General features: G+C 40.6%; 1 protein-coding gene across 1 annotated transcript in view; it reads left to right on the top strand.

The window, feature by feature from the left end:
- Nucleotides 1-16,090, top strand: part of POU6F2 (POU class 6 homeobox 2) — a 318,779-nt gene that overhangs the window by 285,588 nt on the left and 17,101 nt on the right. Inside the window, exon 7 of the mRNA XM_009943048.2 lies at nucleotides 7,815-8,021. Coding sequence (XP_009941350.2) covers nucleotides 7,815-8,021 — 207 coding nt within the window. The remainder of the gene's footprint in view (nucleotides 1-7,814; nucleotides 8,022-16,090) is intronic.

Here is a 16,090-nt window from a genome sequence, read left to right as displayed (position 1 = left end):
AGAAAAAGTTGTGTTACTCAAGATGTTTGATAGGAGACATTCTTATTTTCTGACTGCATACATGCCCCTGCTAACAGAACATAACAGTATTTTCTTGAGAAAAATTTTACCACGTAATTCATACACTGATGACAAATAAAGTCCTGTGTATTATGATGTTAGTATACAAACATTATTTCCTGAAAAATAAAGCACAGTCAGGCAGAATGTCAGACTCAATGTTCCATTATGATGCTTAGAAACAATGTATCATCCAGTACATTGTATGATATATGAACAATACTTAACCTTGAAAATTATAATTCCTTACATGAAATGATGACTTAGAAGTACAGTTTCCTAGCTGCCTGTTTCTAGTATTGTGATTTGGTGCCTCATTCTCATAATAGCATTTTGTTGTGCCATTTTTTTGAGGTTTCATCAGGAAATAGAATGCAGCACAGGAAATTTGCAAGCTTTGCATAAATTAATACTGCTTTTACTTCAAAAGACGCAGGCAGGCTTAAGCTTCATCCTATCTTGAGGTTCAAGAATCACATTGTCGTCACTCCAGAGAACCAGATGGAGTAGCATTTCTTTCAGAATCACTCTGCAAATGGAGCTTGTATTCATGCTTCCAGTTTTTCAGTGTGTAGATTGATAGTATATATAGTACAGTGTACATATACAGCTGGGTTTATTGATATTGATAGATAGTAAATCATATTTGTGTTTATAATTTACATGAGTATTAGATATGTGTGCGATTTAGAAAGGGGCAGCTGCACAGAGGATAAAGAATCCTGTGCAGATTCTCATGATTCTGTCCTTTCCTCAGTCATTTTTCTGTCCTTTCTTCAGTAATTTTCTCCTTAGATTATCTCCTTAAAGTAACTCCTGCTGATACAGTGACCGCACAAGAAGGGACATATCTGTGAACAGAAGCAGCTTCTGAAGGCAAATTTGCAAAACTGTAGAAAATGAACCAGACCATAAGCACTGTCCCATGTACTGTAGGTGGTATGACTGCGGCGGTTAGATTAGCTTTTGGCCCTTGTAAAACTAGAAGAAATGAGTTCAAACGTACCAGCATCATACAACAGAAGCCAAAGTGAGCTTCCATTTCAGATTATATTTGGAGGACTAGAAGATGAAGATGAGTGAAGCATATTTAAAGCGGGAAACATTCACTCAAATTGTGATTGTTTTGGCTAACTACATAAGACTCGTGCATTCTGTTCACAGTTTGAGATGTTAAATTATCTTACGTGTATGTGGTGGTTTGCCTCATGTTACTGAACAATTTTTCTGTTGCTCCTGTTACTTTTTCCCTGGTTTTCTGTTTTGTTTTATTGTTCCTCTGTGGTTCAATAATTAACCTTCAATATTTAAAGGTTTTGTAACATTGATAAAATCAGAGAGACGTTCATTTTGAGGATACTACTGAAAAAACTCAACATTTCTGTTTTAGAGTTAAAGCTGTTTTTCAGATGAAATGCCACGATTTGCTTTATGTGAGCCCTGGCTGACAGTAGAAACAATGTAGCGTAGTCAGTCTTTGATTTTACTCAGCCTTTTCACAGCAGAAACCAATGCAATTCTTGAACCATCCATTTGGCTACAGTTTGCAATATTCCTTTGGTTGTGCAAGGAAAACAGTGAACCAAGGCAGCATCCCTGCTTCCGAGGAGGGGAAAGGGAGAAGAACTTGAACAAAAAACAGGTGTATGCTTCATTTTAGAGTATCATAGTAACTTCACCTAATGTCAAAACACAGTTGCTTTGTTAGGAGCCACAGAGAAAGACTCAGTGCTGGGAAATCAGCTATCAGTCCTTCGTACAGTTATGCAAAAAATCTGGTTTTATGTCTGCAGCACAAATGGGACTACAGTTAGACATTTACCCCCGGAAGTTCTGAGCCGTCTCTCAGCTTCTGCCCGCAGTTTCAGCCTGTGAGTTATAGCCAAGTAATCCACAATGGCAATTAAATATGAAGATGTGCTGCCAGTCAAGAAGGGATAAGAACGGATTCTTTTGTTCATGTTAGTCTTTCTTAAGGATCAGTTGTTTAAGGGATCAGTTTTAAGGGATCAGATGTTTCTACTTCATTTCTAAGAAGAAAGCTTCACTGAGCAAGGCGAGGGGCCACAATCTATTTAATGGCACAACAGTGAGTAGCACCTCAGTGTATCAGTGCCAGGACCTTACCCTGCCATTGGGGATAGCATGCAGATGTCTGTCAGTATGCTGAGGGTTTGGGGGTTTTTGCCCTCCATGGTCAGCTCCATTCCTTGGGATTTCACCTTCACTTTATTTGGGTGCTCATTCTTTCAGTGCAGATGAATTTACAGTTTGCAGGACTATGTAGGCAGAGACCGCTGAGCCCACAGATGGCATGTAGGAGCAGAGCAACAAATTATCTTCACATGCAAACCAAGCCTTACAACTTTATTTCATATGAATAACGGTTAAGCATGGAAGTCATCTTGGCAATGGCAGATTCAGGTTGTAAGATCTGAGACTGATCTCAGATATCTTGAAATCCTAGGATGCTAAAATGACACTAACAGATTAATCAGTGCGGAATATTCAGATGCTCTGAAAGATCACCCTGAACTTCCTTTGCAGTTAGAAACAAATAACTGATTCTTAAAATTTAATGAACATTGGGAAGCATAAAAACCTAAATTAACATCTGTAAAACCTGCTCTCTGAGCATCTCAAGATGCAATTGCTGCATCTATTTATCCATAAACAAAAATGGAAGAATCTTACTGAATATTTGCAGTGAAAGTCTGAGTCCACCAAGGCTTCTGCCAAAACTCTGTCACTTGAACAGGACCAGAATTACAGTCTTGGTGTTTTAATTAGAGGTGGCCCAAAGCCCTGGCTCTGTAAAAAAGCTGAGGTCTGAATTTACATGAAGATCTCAGTAGAACTTCCAAAGTCACATTTGCGCTACATTTTGTGCCTATATCTGTAACTTGTACCTCAGACAGATACAACCCGGTGTAATTTATTTTAATCAATAGTGCTCTGCAGATTGCTGTGCCTGACTCCCTTAGAAGTTACGGAGCATTGACAAGGGGGTCCCTTGAGTTAACCCCTGGATTTTCAGAACTGTCTGTTGTTGTGTATACGACACCTGTTTTGCTACTCCTCTGTGAACCCTTAGTGCTTGCTTTCAGTTGTATGAGGTATAAAAGGAATTGTGAGTGTCACATGCATAGTGTAAACCCAAAACTTTTTATTTTTGTAGCATGAGGACTTTTAGAGATGTGTTTGTTTTCTCAAGAATGTGTTTCTCAAGAACAAATGGGATTGTTTATGAATTTGAGTCCAGACATTGACAGAGTAAGAAGCCTGCTCTGCTACATCTCAGAGAAGTTGTGGATGCCGCATCCCTGGAAGTGTTCAAGGTCAGGCTGGACAGGGCTTTAAGCAACCTGATCTAGCGAAAGATGTCACTGCCCATGGCAGGGGGTCTAGATGATCTTTAAAAGGTCTGTTGTGGTTTAGCCCCAGCTGGCAGCTAAGCACCAGGCAGCCGCTCGCTCACGCACACACACGCACACCCTCCCGTGGGATGGGGAGGAAAACGGGGAAAAGTAAAAACTCATGGGTTGAGATGAAGACAGTTTAATAGGAAAGCAAAGGAGGAGACAATAATAATAATAATTAATAATAATAATAATAGCAATAATAATATGTACAAAACAAGTGATGCACAAATGCAGTTGCTCGCCACCTGATGAAAGCCACATCACCACCCGTCCCCGAGCAGCAGTTGCTGCCCCCCGGCCAACTCCCCCCAGCTTATATAGTGAGCATGATGCCATATGGAACAGAATACCCCTGTGGCCACTTTGGGTCAGCTGTCCCGGCTGTGTCCCCTCGCAGCTTCCCAGGCACCTGGCAGGCCAGGCCAGCCCAAGAAGCTGAAAACTCCTTGACTGCCTAGCAACAACTGAAAACGTCAGTATGTCATCAACTTCGTTTTCAACCCAAATCCAAAACACAGTGCTACACCAGCTACCAGAAAGAAAATTAACTCTACCCCAGCCGAAACCAGGACGAGATCCCTTCCAACCCAAACCATTCTGTGACTGTGTGAGTCTATAAGTATCTTGTGGGTAAGTCCCCGTCATGTACTATTCCTGAACTGTGGCTGGATATCATCTGAAATATCAGCAGTGGCTAGAAAGGAGCAGTGACTCCCCACTAGGGAAATTACTGGCAATTAAATAGGCTGTACTGTGGCATGCCAGTGTCTCAAGCCCATGGCATGGTCTTGTTTTATTTCTCCAGAAAATTTTAATTGTCTTCATAAAGTGCCAGCTCTTACAGTACTTTAATAGGACATACCAGCAAAGCCCGGAATGGACTTTCTCACCAAAATTACAGGAAGAGGGATCTGGCCCAGCATCAGGTCAGTCACACCAGGTTTGAGGAGGGGATCCAGTTTCAGTACTCCTCCCTTGTGAATAGTTTACTTCTTCATACAAAGCCAAGCAGCGTGACCCAGGGAGCTCAAGGGTACGTGGAGAAGGGGGAACTTGAAAGGGAAAACCTGAGTCTGAGTTTAGCCATATGAGAGATGCATACCATAAACAGTAGCCCTATTAGTTAACTAGAGACAGGTGGACGTCTTGGTTTTAACCAGACAGGATTTTACTTTATTGTGGTATCAAATGGAAAAAAAAATCTTGAAATCCTGTAAAGTTTCACAAAGTGGGAAAACTGTTTCCCATTCAGATTTACCCTTGGCTCCTACGGTAGCACCCCTGAGGGCATTTTTTCATTTGTCCTTCTGGAACACCTCTCAGCTTGATGTTTCCGCTACTCCATTTCTGGCTGTGTGCATGTACAGCACGCCATGTACAGAATGGTGTGTGACACACATTAATACATATAGATAGCCTTCTGCTTCTGACCTTACAAACTGTCCACTTCAGCACTGTCATTCTATAAAATGTCCAACTGCAGTCCAAGAAATGCATTTTAAATGTGAATGCAAACATTTCTATTACTGATAACACCAGCGCAGCACTTTTTCCTTCTCTGGGATTAGGACCTTGATAGTTAAAGTTACATTGGAGTAATGACGCTCCAAGGTCGCGTCCTTTACTGATATGGCAAGGGAAGGAGAGGCCTTTGCTGTATTTCTGCTGACAAAATATGGAAGGATTATTGCTTCTGTTTGGTGACATATGGTAAAAGTGAAAGAATATAGTTGTGACCCATAAATACTTTAGGTTGCCAAAAACTGGGAGAAATACACATGCCGTATCCCAGCCAAACCCAGGACATCAGTGAACAGCCATCTTCTCACATGAACTGTAAAGCAGCTGCAGTTCAGCTAGGGACACCTTAAAAAAATATAAAAGTACTGTGGTCTGCAGAGAGAAACTCACAGGCAATTCCAGCTTAGAAGGCTAACGCTCCAAATCACAACCTCTGTCTGAATATGCTCCATCATGCTTCACCTTCATGCTCTGTAAAATGGGGGTAGTAATCTTTATTGATCTGTCCACCTTTTAGGAATGCATTAAGGAGAACTTAAATGATATCTTTACAGTGTTTTGAACAGTTTTGATATATGCAGCTCTTACAATACAGCTTCAGAGGTGGGCTTGCCGTTTTACCAGGTCCTCCCACAGGAGAGCTGTCCTGCTTTTCTTTACGGCTCTCTGGTCTTCCCATCCAGATTTCTGCTCACTGGGCAAGTCTGGCAAGTTGATCATGACTCAGCAGTTCCCACTCGTTAGCTGAGCTGCCAGAGCTAACCAAGTGCACTCTTTTCACTCAAGGAGTCGGTTTAAGTTGTCGCAGTGTATTTCACAGTTGAGCCTACCTTGAGGCACACCATTGGGCTGTGACTGCTGAAGGTCACTCGTTAGGATGCTGTCACTTGATTATGTCTTATCTTAGCATAATAATGGAAGGAAGAGAGCAATCCTCTGATGAGAGCCACCTGCCCCTCCAGCTATGTCTAAGTTAGTTGGATATCAGTGCATGATGCTTGAGAATGGATTTTATGGAGTTGTTGCGTATCACCTCTGATGATTTAAATATGCAGAGGTCTTCACAGATCATGGCTATTCAGCGCAACACGGTTCGTACATATATCCTTCGTATATCTTTAGTAAGAGATTCAGAGTTGTTCCTCAGGTTTTGCGCTTTCAGACAGTAACTTAGTGGTCTGCCCACAAAGCCACTGATGTCTTCACTAAACAGTTATTTTAGAGATAATTTTACACTGTACTGTACAGTTCCCATGTATATAATATAAATTAATTGTTGAAATCAATATGAATTTTAAACGTTTTTTTTGGAGGGAGTTTGCCCTCAAGTTTCATTAGAAGCAGCCTGTGTTCATGAGGAGACTAGTCCTATGACTAGTGTTGTCTATCTTTCTCTCCCTCTTTCCATCCATCCAGCTCTCCATACCTGCCTAATGGATATGAAACAGCTGACCAATTTCAACAAAATTTATCAGAAATAAAGAGATTTAAAAAGATTATTAAGCTCCTAAATGGAATGAGAATCAGCAGATAGACCGAGGAAGCCTACCCTGTTACTTTTCCCACTGAGGAAAAGGAGGTGAACTCAGCTATAGTCCACCCTATTTGTCAGCAGCAAAGCAGGTTTACACTAGTCGATGTATGTGATTAGGGACACAGGGCAACTGGAATCAGACTAGTGGGGGACCAAAGGGTCATGCAGTCTGGTGCATGCTGGGGATAAAGAGGAGGAAGTAATGCTTCTGGAGAGGGAAGACTGGAAGCGTTGCAATGGGATAGATGTCTGCTGGGAGGCTATGGATAAAGTCTGAGGAGACTGGTGAAGGAAATAGAGATGTGTTTTGCTTTTTTTTTTTTACTTTTCCTGTCGACTCTGTCCTGTGACTCTAGCTTGATTTGTTGTTGTTTAGGGGAGGAAAAAAAAAAAAAAAGCTTGGTTTTATTCACAAGTTTAATCAGAAGTTTGTTTCAGCTGCTCTAATACTGGTAAAAAGCGTCTTCCAACAGTGTAACTTTCTTCAAGCTAGCAGCTTAGTGACTGACAAGCTTTCTTAGAGTATCTGTTTGACACCTCATCCCAATATTAGTTCTACATGCATGTTCAAATATTAGGAAATCACTGTATTCTCAAGTCTAAGATGTCACAAGTGTCTCTTTCTGCAAGTACTTGCCCCAGAAATGTTAGCTAAAATGTTTTATCTAACAGCAGCCCTCTTGTTGTGTCGTACTACTTAGTTGTCATCCAAAAGCAGCTGCATTTTTATCAACATATCTTAATAAGCCATATCCTGAAAGGCACCAGCATCTCTTTGTTCCTCCTTGAGATCATATGGGAGTTAAAGAGTACTGGTCGTCTAGAGTACTAGGTATCAGTAAATCAAAGAAAATTACATAAGCACATCAGTTCACAGCTAATAACGTCGTACAGATGAGTTGTAGAAAGCAAGACAAACAGGACTGATATTTGCATCTATTTCACACCGTGTTCAAACAAGAGGTGGGAGCAAAGCACCTTCCAGGGGCCAGAGCGTGGCCCAGCATTTGTTTCATACACTCTCAGCCACAGCAGATTCGTCGGGGCTGATACTGGATGGTGGTAAAACGTACAGGTGATATGCGATGTGACAAATGAGTTTGGAAGTCCTCATCACCTCAGTCAAGGAATGGTTGTTTCCCACCCTCAGCCCGCCATATCTGTCTCTCTGTGCTTATTCCACCTAAGTTTGATTTAACATGCATGAAACAAGTAATTATCTGTGGCAGGTATGTGTGGTATGTGTACATTTTCCCTTTCTGTGTTGTTTTTTCCAGATTATTGGAACAATCCCACTGATGCCTAATCCCGTCCCCTCCAGCCAGGCGGCAGGTGGAGCTCAGGGACTTCAGGTGCAGCCGATAACTCCACAGTTACTGACCAATGCCCAGGGTCAGATCATTGCTACCGTCATCGGCAACCAGATACTCCCAGTGATCAATACCCAGGGAATAACACTATCGCCGCTTAAACCAGGCCAGCAGGTAAAGCATCTGTAGCCTGAATGATTATCAAAACAGATGTGCACAAATCTTCTACTCCTCACGCGCTCCCTTGTGGCCTTCCTAAAAACGCCCACTTGTTTCCCATTTTTACTAACCAAAGATGAATTCCATCATGCATAGTATATTAGTGCTTACTATGTATGTAGTTATATATATAATTATATATATATTATTATATATAATTATATATTATTATATATTATTATTATATATTATAATGTCATATAATTTATTTATACAGTCAGGGGTTATTCAGTTATTCTTTTTTTTCTTAAAGGTCAATATAGGACCAACTGAGATTGTTTCTGCAGCAAAAATGCAGTAGGAATACGAGACAGGAGAGGCTCATCTGGGCTATAAAGTTCAGTTCCTTCCTTAGTGGTCACCCAGTAGACTAAGGTTTGAAATGTTTTGGGACGTGCAGAGAAAACAAAGAAAAATATAAAAACTTATTAGTCTTCTTCACTCGAAAATCAGATATGATTGTTCGTATTTGCATAGACAGAAAGTATTTTTTAGGGAAATTATCATTCACTGTAAGGCACCAAGTAGTTCACAGACTTCAGGATGGGTGCAGCAACGTCACTGAGGTCTGAAAAGATTCCTGTAGTTTTTTTTATAGTACTCTAAAGTCAAATTCATTATTTTTGTTTATGTCTGTAGAGCAAAGCATTGTAGTAGCAACTGCATGTCCAAAAGACATCAAATGTGATTACCGAAAGGTACTTCTAAAAGCGTCATTCACTTAAAGGTTCAGCTTCGCATTCCTATTGCTGGTGGTGCTTGTTTGCTAGTCCTGCCTACGCGCCCAGTTGCAGGTAGCAGCCTTCTGTATGTTTCTGAGAATCCCAGGGCCCCCTGAACTTCAAATTAATGTTTTGGGCTTTTTTTCAAATTTAGAGGTAGAGAGTCAATTGATCTCCGAGATTACTTTTTTGTTTGTTTTGAAAATGTGTCATATCCAAATGGTTACACTCTCTTTTTTCCATCCTGTCCTCTGTGGTATCTAGCAGAGGCATTTTCCAAAGCTCTTGTCAGTTATCTAATTCCATTTTCTTTAATGGGAGCAGACTTACACTACTGGAAAGTGTTTTTGCAGTTGTTGCATGTACATGGTTTTAAACAAAGTGGGATGGATGGGAGGGTGGGCTCTGTGTCGTCTGGCACTGAAGTCCTGACAATGGAGTAAGAAACCCCGCAGTTTGCATTTGGTTTTCTCGGGGTGTGTAGGGGGGGGTGTTTCTATTTGAGTCGGTCGCCTGAAGAGATGAGGTCTTTCCCTCCTTTAAGGGGGAAACTCTCAAAAAGCATTGCAATCCTGAGCTCCCATTTGAAATGCATGAAGTGTAGCAGTAAAGAGGAAGATAGAGGTCCTGTATTATTCCCTGAGACCTGCTCACCTGCAGAGCAACGCAGCTTCTGAGTCCTGCAGCAAAGCAACCACTTCCAGGCAACGTCTGCCAGTAGCATCAATGGGCAGGGAGGGGACAGAGTTGTTACCCTGCTCTGCACAGCTAGCGGCGCTGGGCTCACACCAAGGGACAAGCTGCTGCTGAAGGCTGCAGCTCTCTGAAGGAGAGCAGGGGTTGGAGGTAGAAAGTCACTGTTTAGCCATATCGTGCTGTATCGTACTGGTTCATCCAACCTGCATGCTCATGTGCGGTTCTCAGACCAGACAATCGGCCGGCACAGACCGTCAGTCAGCAGAGCTCTGGGTACGTCCAGGAGCCAAAGATGTGCCCCATGTTGTGCTGGTCTGCCCAGCAGTGCTGTGTGAGTAGAAGACATTACTTTGCAAGATCAGTTTCGCAGGGTCCAGCCTGTGCCTCTCACACAGAGCCCTGAGGTCCCAGGGGTTCCAGGAGGGGCCACCAAAAACCTCCTTACGTACATCTGTTGGAGCCTGATCAAGACAGCATTTTTGATGAGGGGGTTAGTCAGAAATAGTAATACAAATACTATATGAAAAAATACTACACACGATCATTTTTATAGGAACTCCAGAAAATTATTTCTATGTATTTGTGCTCCCTCTACTGGTTCTTCTGCTTTTACTGAGGCAAGTCAGAGGAAATTTTACCATTGATCTCAGCGGGAGCAGAAAAGAGGAATGAGAGCCAGGTTCCTCATAGGAATAACGCTGATGGACAGTCAAAAGCCATTGAGCTAGTACTAGTCAAATTGCCATATCATTTGAAAAGTAAATAGAATTACACAAAGTATAAGGAGTTTCTGAATTTATCTTGTTGCCTGTGTAAAGACTTGGCCAAACTGTAATGTTTGACTAACAACAGCTTATTTAGTCATAAGTTTAAAACCTTGTTTTCAGAAGAACTGAGTGTTTAAACTCAGATGGCTCAGGAGGAATTCAGAATATTTTTGAAAATGGTGTCACGCTGCATTTGGTGTCTTGTAAGCTGATGAAAGAAGCTTCAGAAGGGGGAAAGAAGAATACAAGACAAGTTTGGGAAAAGTTTTGAGAATGTCACAGAGAAATAAATGAGGAAATAAATAATGTAGTAAAATGTTCCAGTTGCAGATGATCCTAGTTTAACTTTCAACTTGTCACTCCCTTGGAAACTAAGTACTGCAGAAGAAAGAGAGATGATTGTAGGCGATGATAGCAAGCTGCTCGTTGTTAGCTGACTCACAATAATTGAATCTGTGTAGCCTGTTCAGTTGCAAAGTAATGTGTGCTAGTGCGTACTTTTTGACTAAAGGCTGAAGACTTAAATGCCTCAGATACTGGTTTTGGTCAGCTTTACTTAGGTGGACTACATACGTTATTTATTCACACAACTTTTCCAAACTTGACAGACTAAAACCTTAATATCTCCTCATGGAAATGAGTTCATAGATTACTTACGTGTAGTGTAAAGCAGTGCTTGTTTTTCTGTGTTGTGAATAGGTTGCTTTTTTTTTACGCAAGCAATTCCATTGTAATCCTATTCCTCTTGTTTTTAAGAGTAAATACATGTTTCTGATTTATGTTCTATAAACTACCTACAGTAGGGATTGTTTCTCTTTCAATTACACTGAGTAGTTAAAGCTTCAGTGTTTTTACTGTTTTCCAAGATTTTGCTAATCTAAGCGGCAGCGTCTATGCACACACCAAGAATTCTCCTAGAAACTGTAATGACTTTCTAAAGCGGACAGCTGTTTGCACTCCTGTTGTGGTCTGTGTCCTTTTTATCTCTGTTCATAAACAAGTTTTTCTTTGCCTTTAATAATTTTTACTGCCCATCTTCCAACTATTTCAATTTCCACGCTAATCTCTTTGAGATTTTGTGATCAGAACTGAATGCCATGATCATAGTGAGGATGTATCGCTGGTTTACATAATAACATTATAATATTTCCAGCATTATTTTCTGTCTTTATCTCAATACAACCTAACATCCTGCTTTTTTCTAACTATCTCTGCTCATTGAGCAGGTTTTTCAATAAGCAGGTGTATCCACCATGATACATCTTTGCTTCCCTGATTGTTACCTTGTGAGTCACTAAAATGGTTCCTTTTAATGTGAATTGCTTTGCACCTATCTACTCTGTATTTCATCTGTCATAATGCTCCCTTGGCGTGTTGTAAACAGGATCTGTAAATTGTTCATGGTATTCTGTACTAACTTAAGAAATTCACATGTTCCTCCCGCTGATTCAGCTTCACCATTGTTCACCATCTTTTCTTGATGCTTGCTAAAACCATTCAAAAAATTTGTATAAATCTTTTGATCTCTACCTGTATTCTTCTTTCTTGAAAAAGGATGATGTATTCCCTAATTTTATGTTTCTTGGTTTTTAAACGGTTTATATCTCATAATAGAATAGTACCTTGTAATCTTAACTTCTGCACTTCCCCTATGTCTCTCTGGAGGGATTTTGTCAAAATCCAGGTTGTATGGCTAAATGCATATTTTTTCCAAGAACAGGTGAGCTTCTTGTAACAACTTGTTAGCATTCTCATTTGCCATCAGATTTTAAAACCTTGTTTTAACGTGTTCTTTCATATCGTTAACAACACTTGTTAACACCAACACAGCAAACAGAAGAACTTGAATCATGAATTGACATCTTATGAAATTCAGGAAAGGATTCACCTTGCTTAACTTGGTCATAGAGCAGTTAGGTGTGTAGTGGAACCTAGTTAACTAGATTTCCTATAGAGACAAAGAGACATAGACAAGTAGACATATGCATGTCCAAGGGACAACTCAGGCTGTCAGAATAATTTTTAGATAGGTTGAATCTCTAATAGGTATCTTAAGGTATCTGTCGTCTCCATTGATGTGGGAGGGGGCTAGGGTAGCTATTTTAGGATAGACAATTAATTCTTAAATGAATGAAATTGGGTGAGAAGAATCCAGCTGCCAGGGGTCACTGGGGTTCAAAACACATTCTTGTTTATGAACTCATTGAACAGCTGTCCTAATAATTGGTGTTTTCGTAACTATTTGCTTGCCCACAGCACACAGAAGCAGCTTCTACACATTATATTGTCGTCCAGTGTACTTCATCATCAGGTTCCCTTCTGGCTGTTGTCTGGCTCTTTCCTTCTAAATACTAGATTCATTAAATCAGGCCTGTAGTCCCAGTTGTCCTCAGTCTTGTTTTATCTGCACTGCCTGCCAGAACTTTTCATGTTTCATTGTGTCTTATAGCACTACCAGCTTTGGGCTCCTGCCAACCCTGACACAGTAAAACGAGCTACTAGGCAGCATTTTCTTATGTAGTCAGTTCGCCATCTTCGTTGTCGTTGGCTGTCATGCTCCTGATTAACTGTTGAAAAGAGATAAACAGCTCTCAGATGGGTCTGTGGTCATTCTTATACATCTGCTTTCCAAATTTCATGCCAGACATTTTCTTTCTGCGTCTCAGCCTACCACGTAGACCCTACCGTCTCATTATCACAACCCCATGCAATCTCTTGTTTTCCTCTCCCGTTAAAATCTAACCAGCTCTCAATCATTTTCTCTCTGCGATATACTTACTGCTTTGATGCTGTCTTGTTTTGTGAGAAATGCACTCTTCTTTCTTTGTGTTTGAATATAGCTCCTAAACTGTGTTGTCTCAATCCAGCTTTGTTTTTCTTTTGCTTCTTATATGACTTTCAGTGATCAGGGTGACAATGTTTCTCACTTCTTTCTTGTTTTCTTTACCATCCGCATTGTAATTCCATTTCATCCATGGATAAAATTACTAGATTTTTGAAAGTCAAGATTACCAGACTGTTTACCAGTACAAGTGACTACATCAGATTTTCATGGCCACAGCATGAACACTTGACTCGTAACTTATGTCTCTTCCTGACCGGTTTTCTTTGTGGCATCTGCACTTGTACGAATGGGATATCTCAAGAAAGTCAATATAACTGCACCACACCGCTGGGAATAGGAGATATCACTACACTACCCATATCCTTCCAAGGCACAGAGAGACTAAAGCACTGTTCACTGTTACTGTTATGTTTGAATTATGCACTTACCTATACGTTTAAGTCTGTTGCTGTAACATTGACATGATCTCATTCCTGACGGGGGTCAGAAAGATAACTGATGCACCTGGTCGTGTATAAAATTATATCTTCTACAGAAGCCTGGCTATGTCCTTAACCTCATTTAGCGAGCCCAGGGACCTTCAGTTACAGTGTATACTTTGAAAGTACTTCTGACCTCACAGAAAGGCTTTGAAAGAACTTCAGCAGATGCTGTCAAAGTCCTACTCCCAGTTATGTCCACAGCACAGCAGCACTGCTTTGCTGTAGTCTTCATTTTGAGCTGAGTATGTGCACAGCCTGTGTGAACCCAAAGAGCTTTTTAATGCTAGTTTCCAAATGTACATATTCTGTCAGTCTAAGCAGTGTGTATAGAGGCCCTTTATACTATAGATACTATACTGAGAGAGAATATACTTATTAAGCATCAAATAGCTTTCATATACAGATTCATATATTCACTTACTTAAATTTAGTTGAGTAAGCTAAATTACGGTGACAGGGTACAGTATTTGGGCCACAGTGGAAACATTTTGGCAGAGCTGATTGTGAAGGTGATTTGGCACGAAGCGTGTAGATATGTCTAATAACTTATTCTCTCCATTTGCTAGAAGATCTAAGAAAAAGTTTTTGAAGCCCATGCCTGCTCATGGAGCATGAGTAGGTTTGAAGACAGGCTTCCTCTGTCATAGTGCTCCTGAATCACGCAGTGGCCACAGCACACCACCACTCTTTCTCCAGAAGAAACGTATGGCACATTCTAGGAAACGTAGACGGAGCAGAGAACTCTGTTTATAGGGAAAATGGAAGCGTGAAACACTTAAACTGCTATTTCTGCAAGGTGTTATTGCAGCATTTCAAAGTGTTTGGGAATGTCTTTTTATATCAGGGTATTTATTTTTCAGCACCTTCCACAGCCTTTAGTCTTTACTAGAGCTAATGTCCATATTTCCCAGGAAGAACTATCTGACATCAGAAAAAAATGAAAATATTTATTTGTATCATAAAGGGGATTGTTTAAAATGTATTTCTTTGTGCCACTCCTCTTAGTTTCATCTCTTCTGTCCTTTTTGTTATACTTGTCTTTTTCACCGCTGTCTTCTCTAATTTGTTGTGTTTCCTCGTCTCTCAGATTTCCTTTTGACTGAATCATAGAAAAATAGGACTGGAAAGGACCTGAAGAGGTCATGCAGTCTATCCCCTCCCCCTAGGCAGGATCAACTGTTCCTATATCATTCCTGACAGATGTTTGTCTAACCTGTTCTTGAAAACCTTCAGTGATGGAGGTTTCCTGACATCCCCAGGCAACCTGGACCACTCTCCTTAGCATTAGAAAGGTCTTCCTGATGCCTGACCCTAGCCTCCCTTACTGCAATTTAAACCCATTACTTTCTTCTCCTTTCCATATTTTGCCTTTGCTGTTTGTCCAGATGCTCTGTAAAACCAGTAGCAGTTTTGTTATGATACAGGGCAATAGTGTCTCAAAAGTTTGTTCTTTATTTCCACTTAGTTTCCTTCTCTTTCCTTAGAATCATAGAATCACAGAATGCTTTGGGTTGGAAGGGAGCTTTACAGGTCATCTAGCCCAAGCCACCTGCAGTGAGCAGGGACATCTTCAACTACAGCAGGTTGCTCAGAGCCCTGTCCAACCTGGCCTTAGCTTATGCAAAATACCCTGTTACTCTATCACTGTCACATAACTTTCTGGATGCAGGAAGTGACATCCCTGATCTCATAAGAAAACCTAAACTCCAGTCAGCTGGAGTCCAGGACTCCAGTCAACCATCCCAGGTGTAGGAATATCCTACATACATCATTAGACAAGATTAGTCTTACTGACCTAATTAATTCTTTGCCTCTGCAATTATCAATCAATACTACCTTCACTGTTGACATCAGCATGTAAAACTGATGTAAAAGACATAAGAATCAGGCCTTTTGCATTTTTCAGTTTATTCTTATAAAGTTTTATACTGCACTTTATGCTTCTCATATTCATCTTACTCCTCTAGCTGTAGTGTGCATACATATATTCCTGCCAGATACTGATCAGTGTTGCATACGGTCATCATTCTCAGCGTGTCTACTATATCCACCTACACAGAATGGCACTTACAGCAACTGCTTCTGTAATTTCTGTGCCTCCTTCTGTCTTTGGATGGAAAATGCACAACAGTCATAAATATAATTCATATCATATGTACGTGTCTAAAATCAGGAAAAGTCAGCTATTGCAAGTTTGAACTGATTCTGTCATCTAGAATCTAATTCATAATCTAATCAGTGCCTCTTCTTCAGGCTATTTCTCGAGTGGAAATTATAGTGGATGAAAAGAGAGAGAGTATTTTAATGCAATTTCACAACATAGATAACTATCATTGTTCTTTAAGCAGGACATTTACAGCTTAGCCATCACGTCTGTAAAACAGAGGGTGTGCTGAAAATTATGTAGGGAGTTAAAGATGGAATCCTCCCTCCGTCCCTGATCAGACCTTAAGGTGAGTCTTCAGCCTCTCCAACCCCATTGCTCCCTTTTCCGTCACAAGCAGTGAGTTAG

Source organism: Opisthocomus hoazin, chromosome 4 (genome assembly GCF_030867145.1).
Source record: "Opisthocomus hoazin isolate bOpiHoa1 chromosome 4, bOpiHoa1.hap1, whole genome shotgun sequence".
Classification (NCBI taxonomy): domain Eukaryota; kingdom Metazoa; phylum Chordata; class Aves; order Opisthocomiformes; family Opisthocomidae; genus Opisthocomus; species Opisthocomus hoazin.
This window is presented reverse-complemented; position numbering and strand designations above follow the sequence as displayed.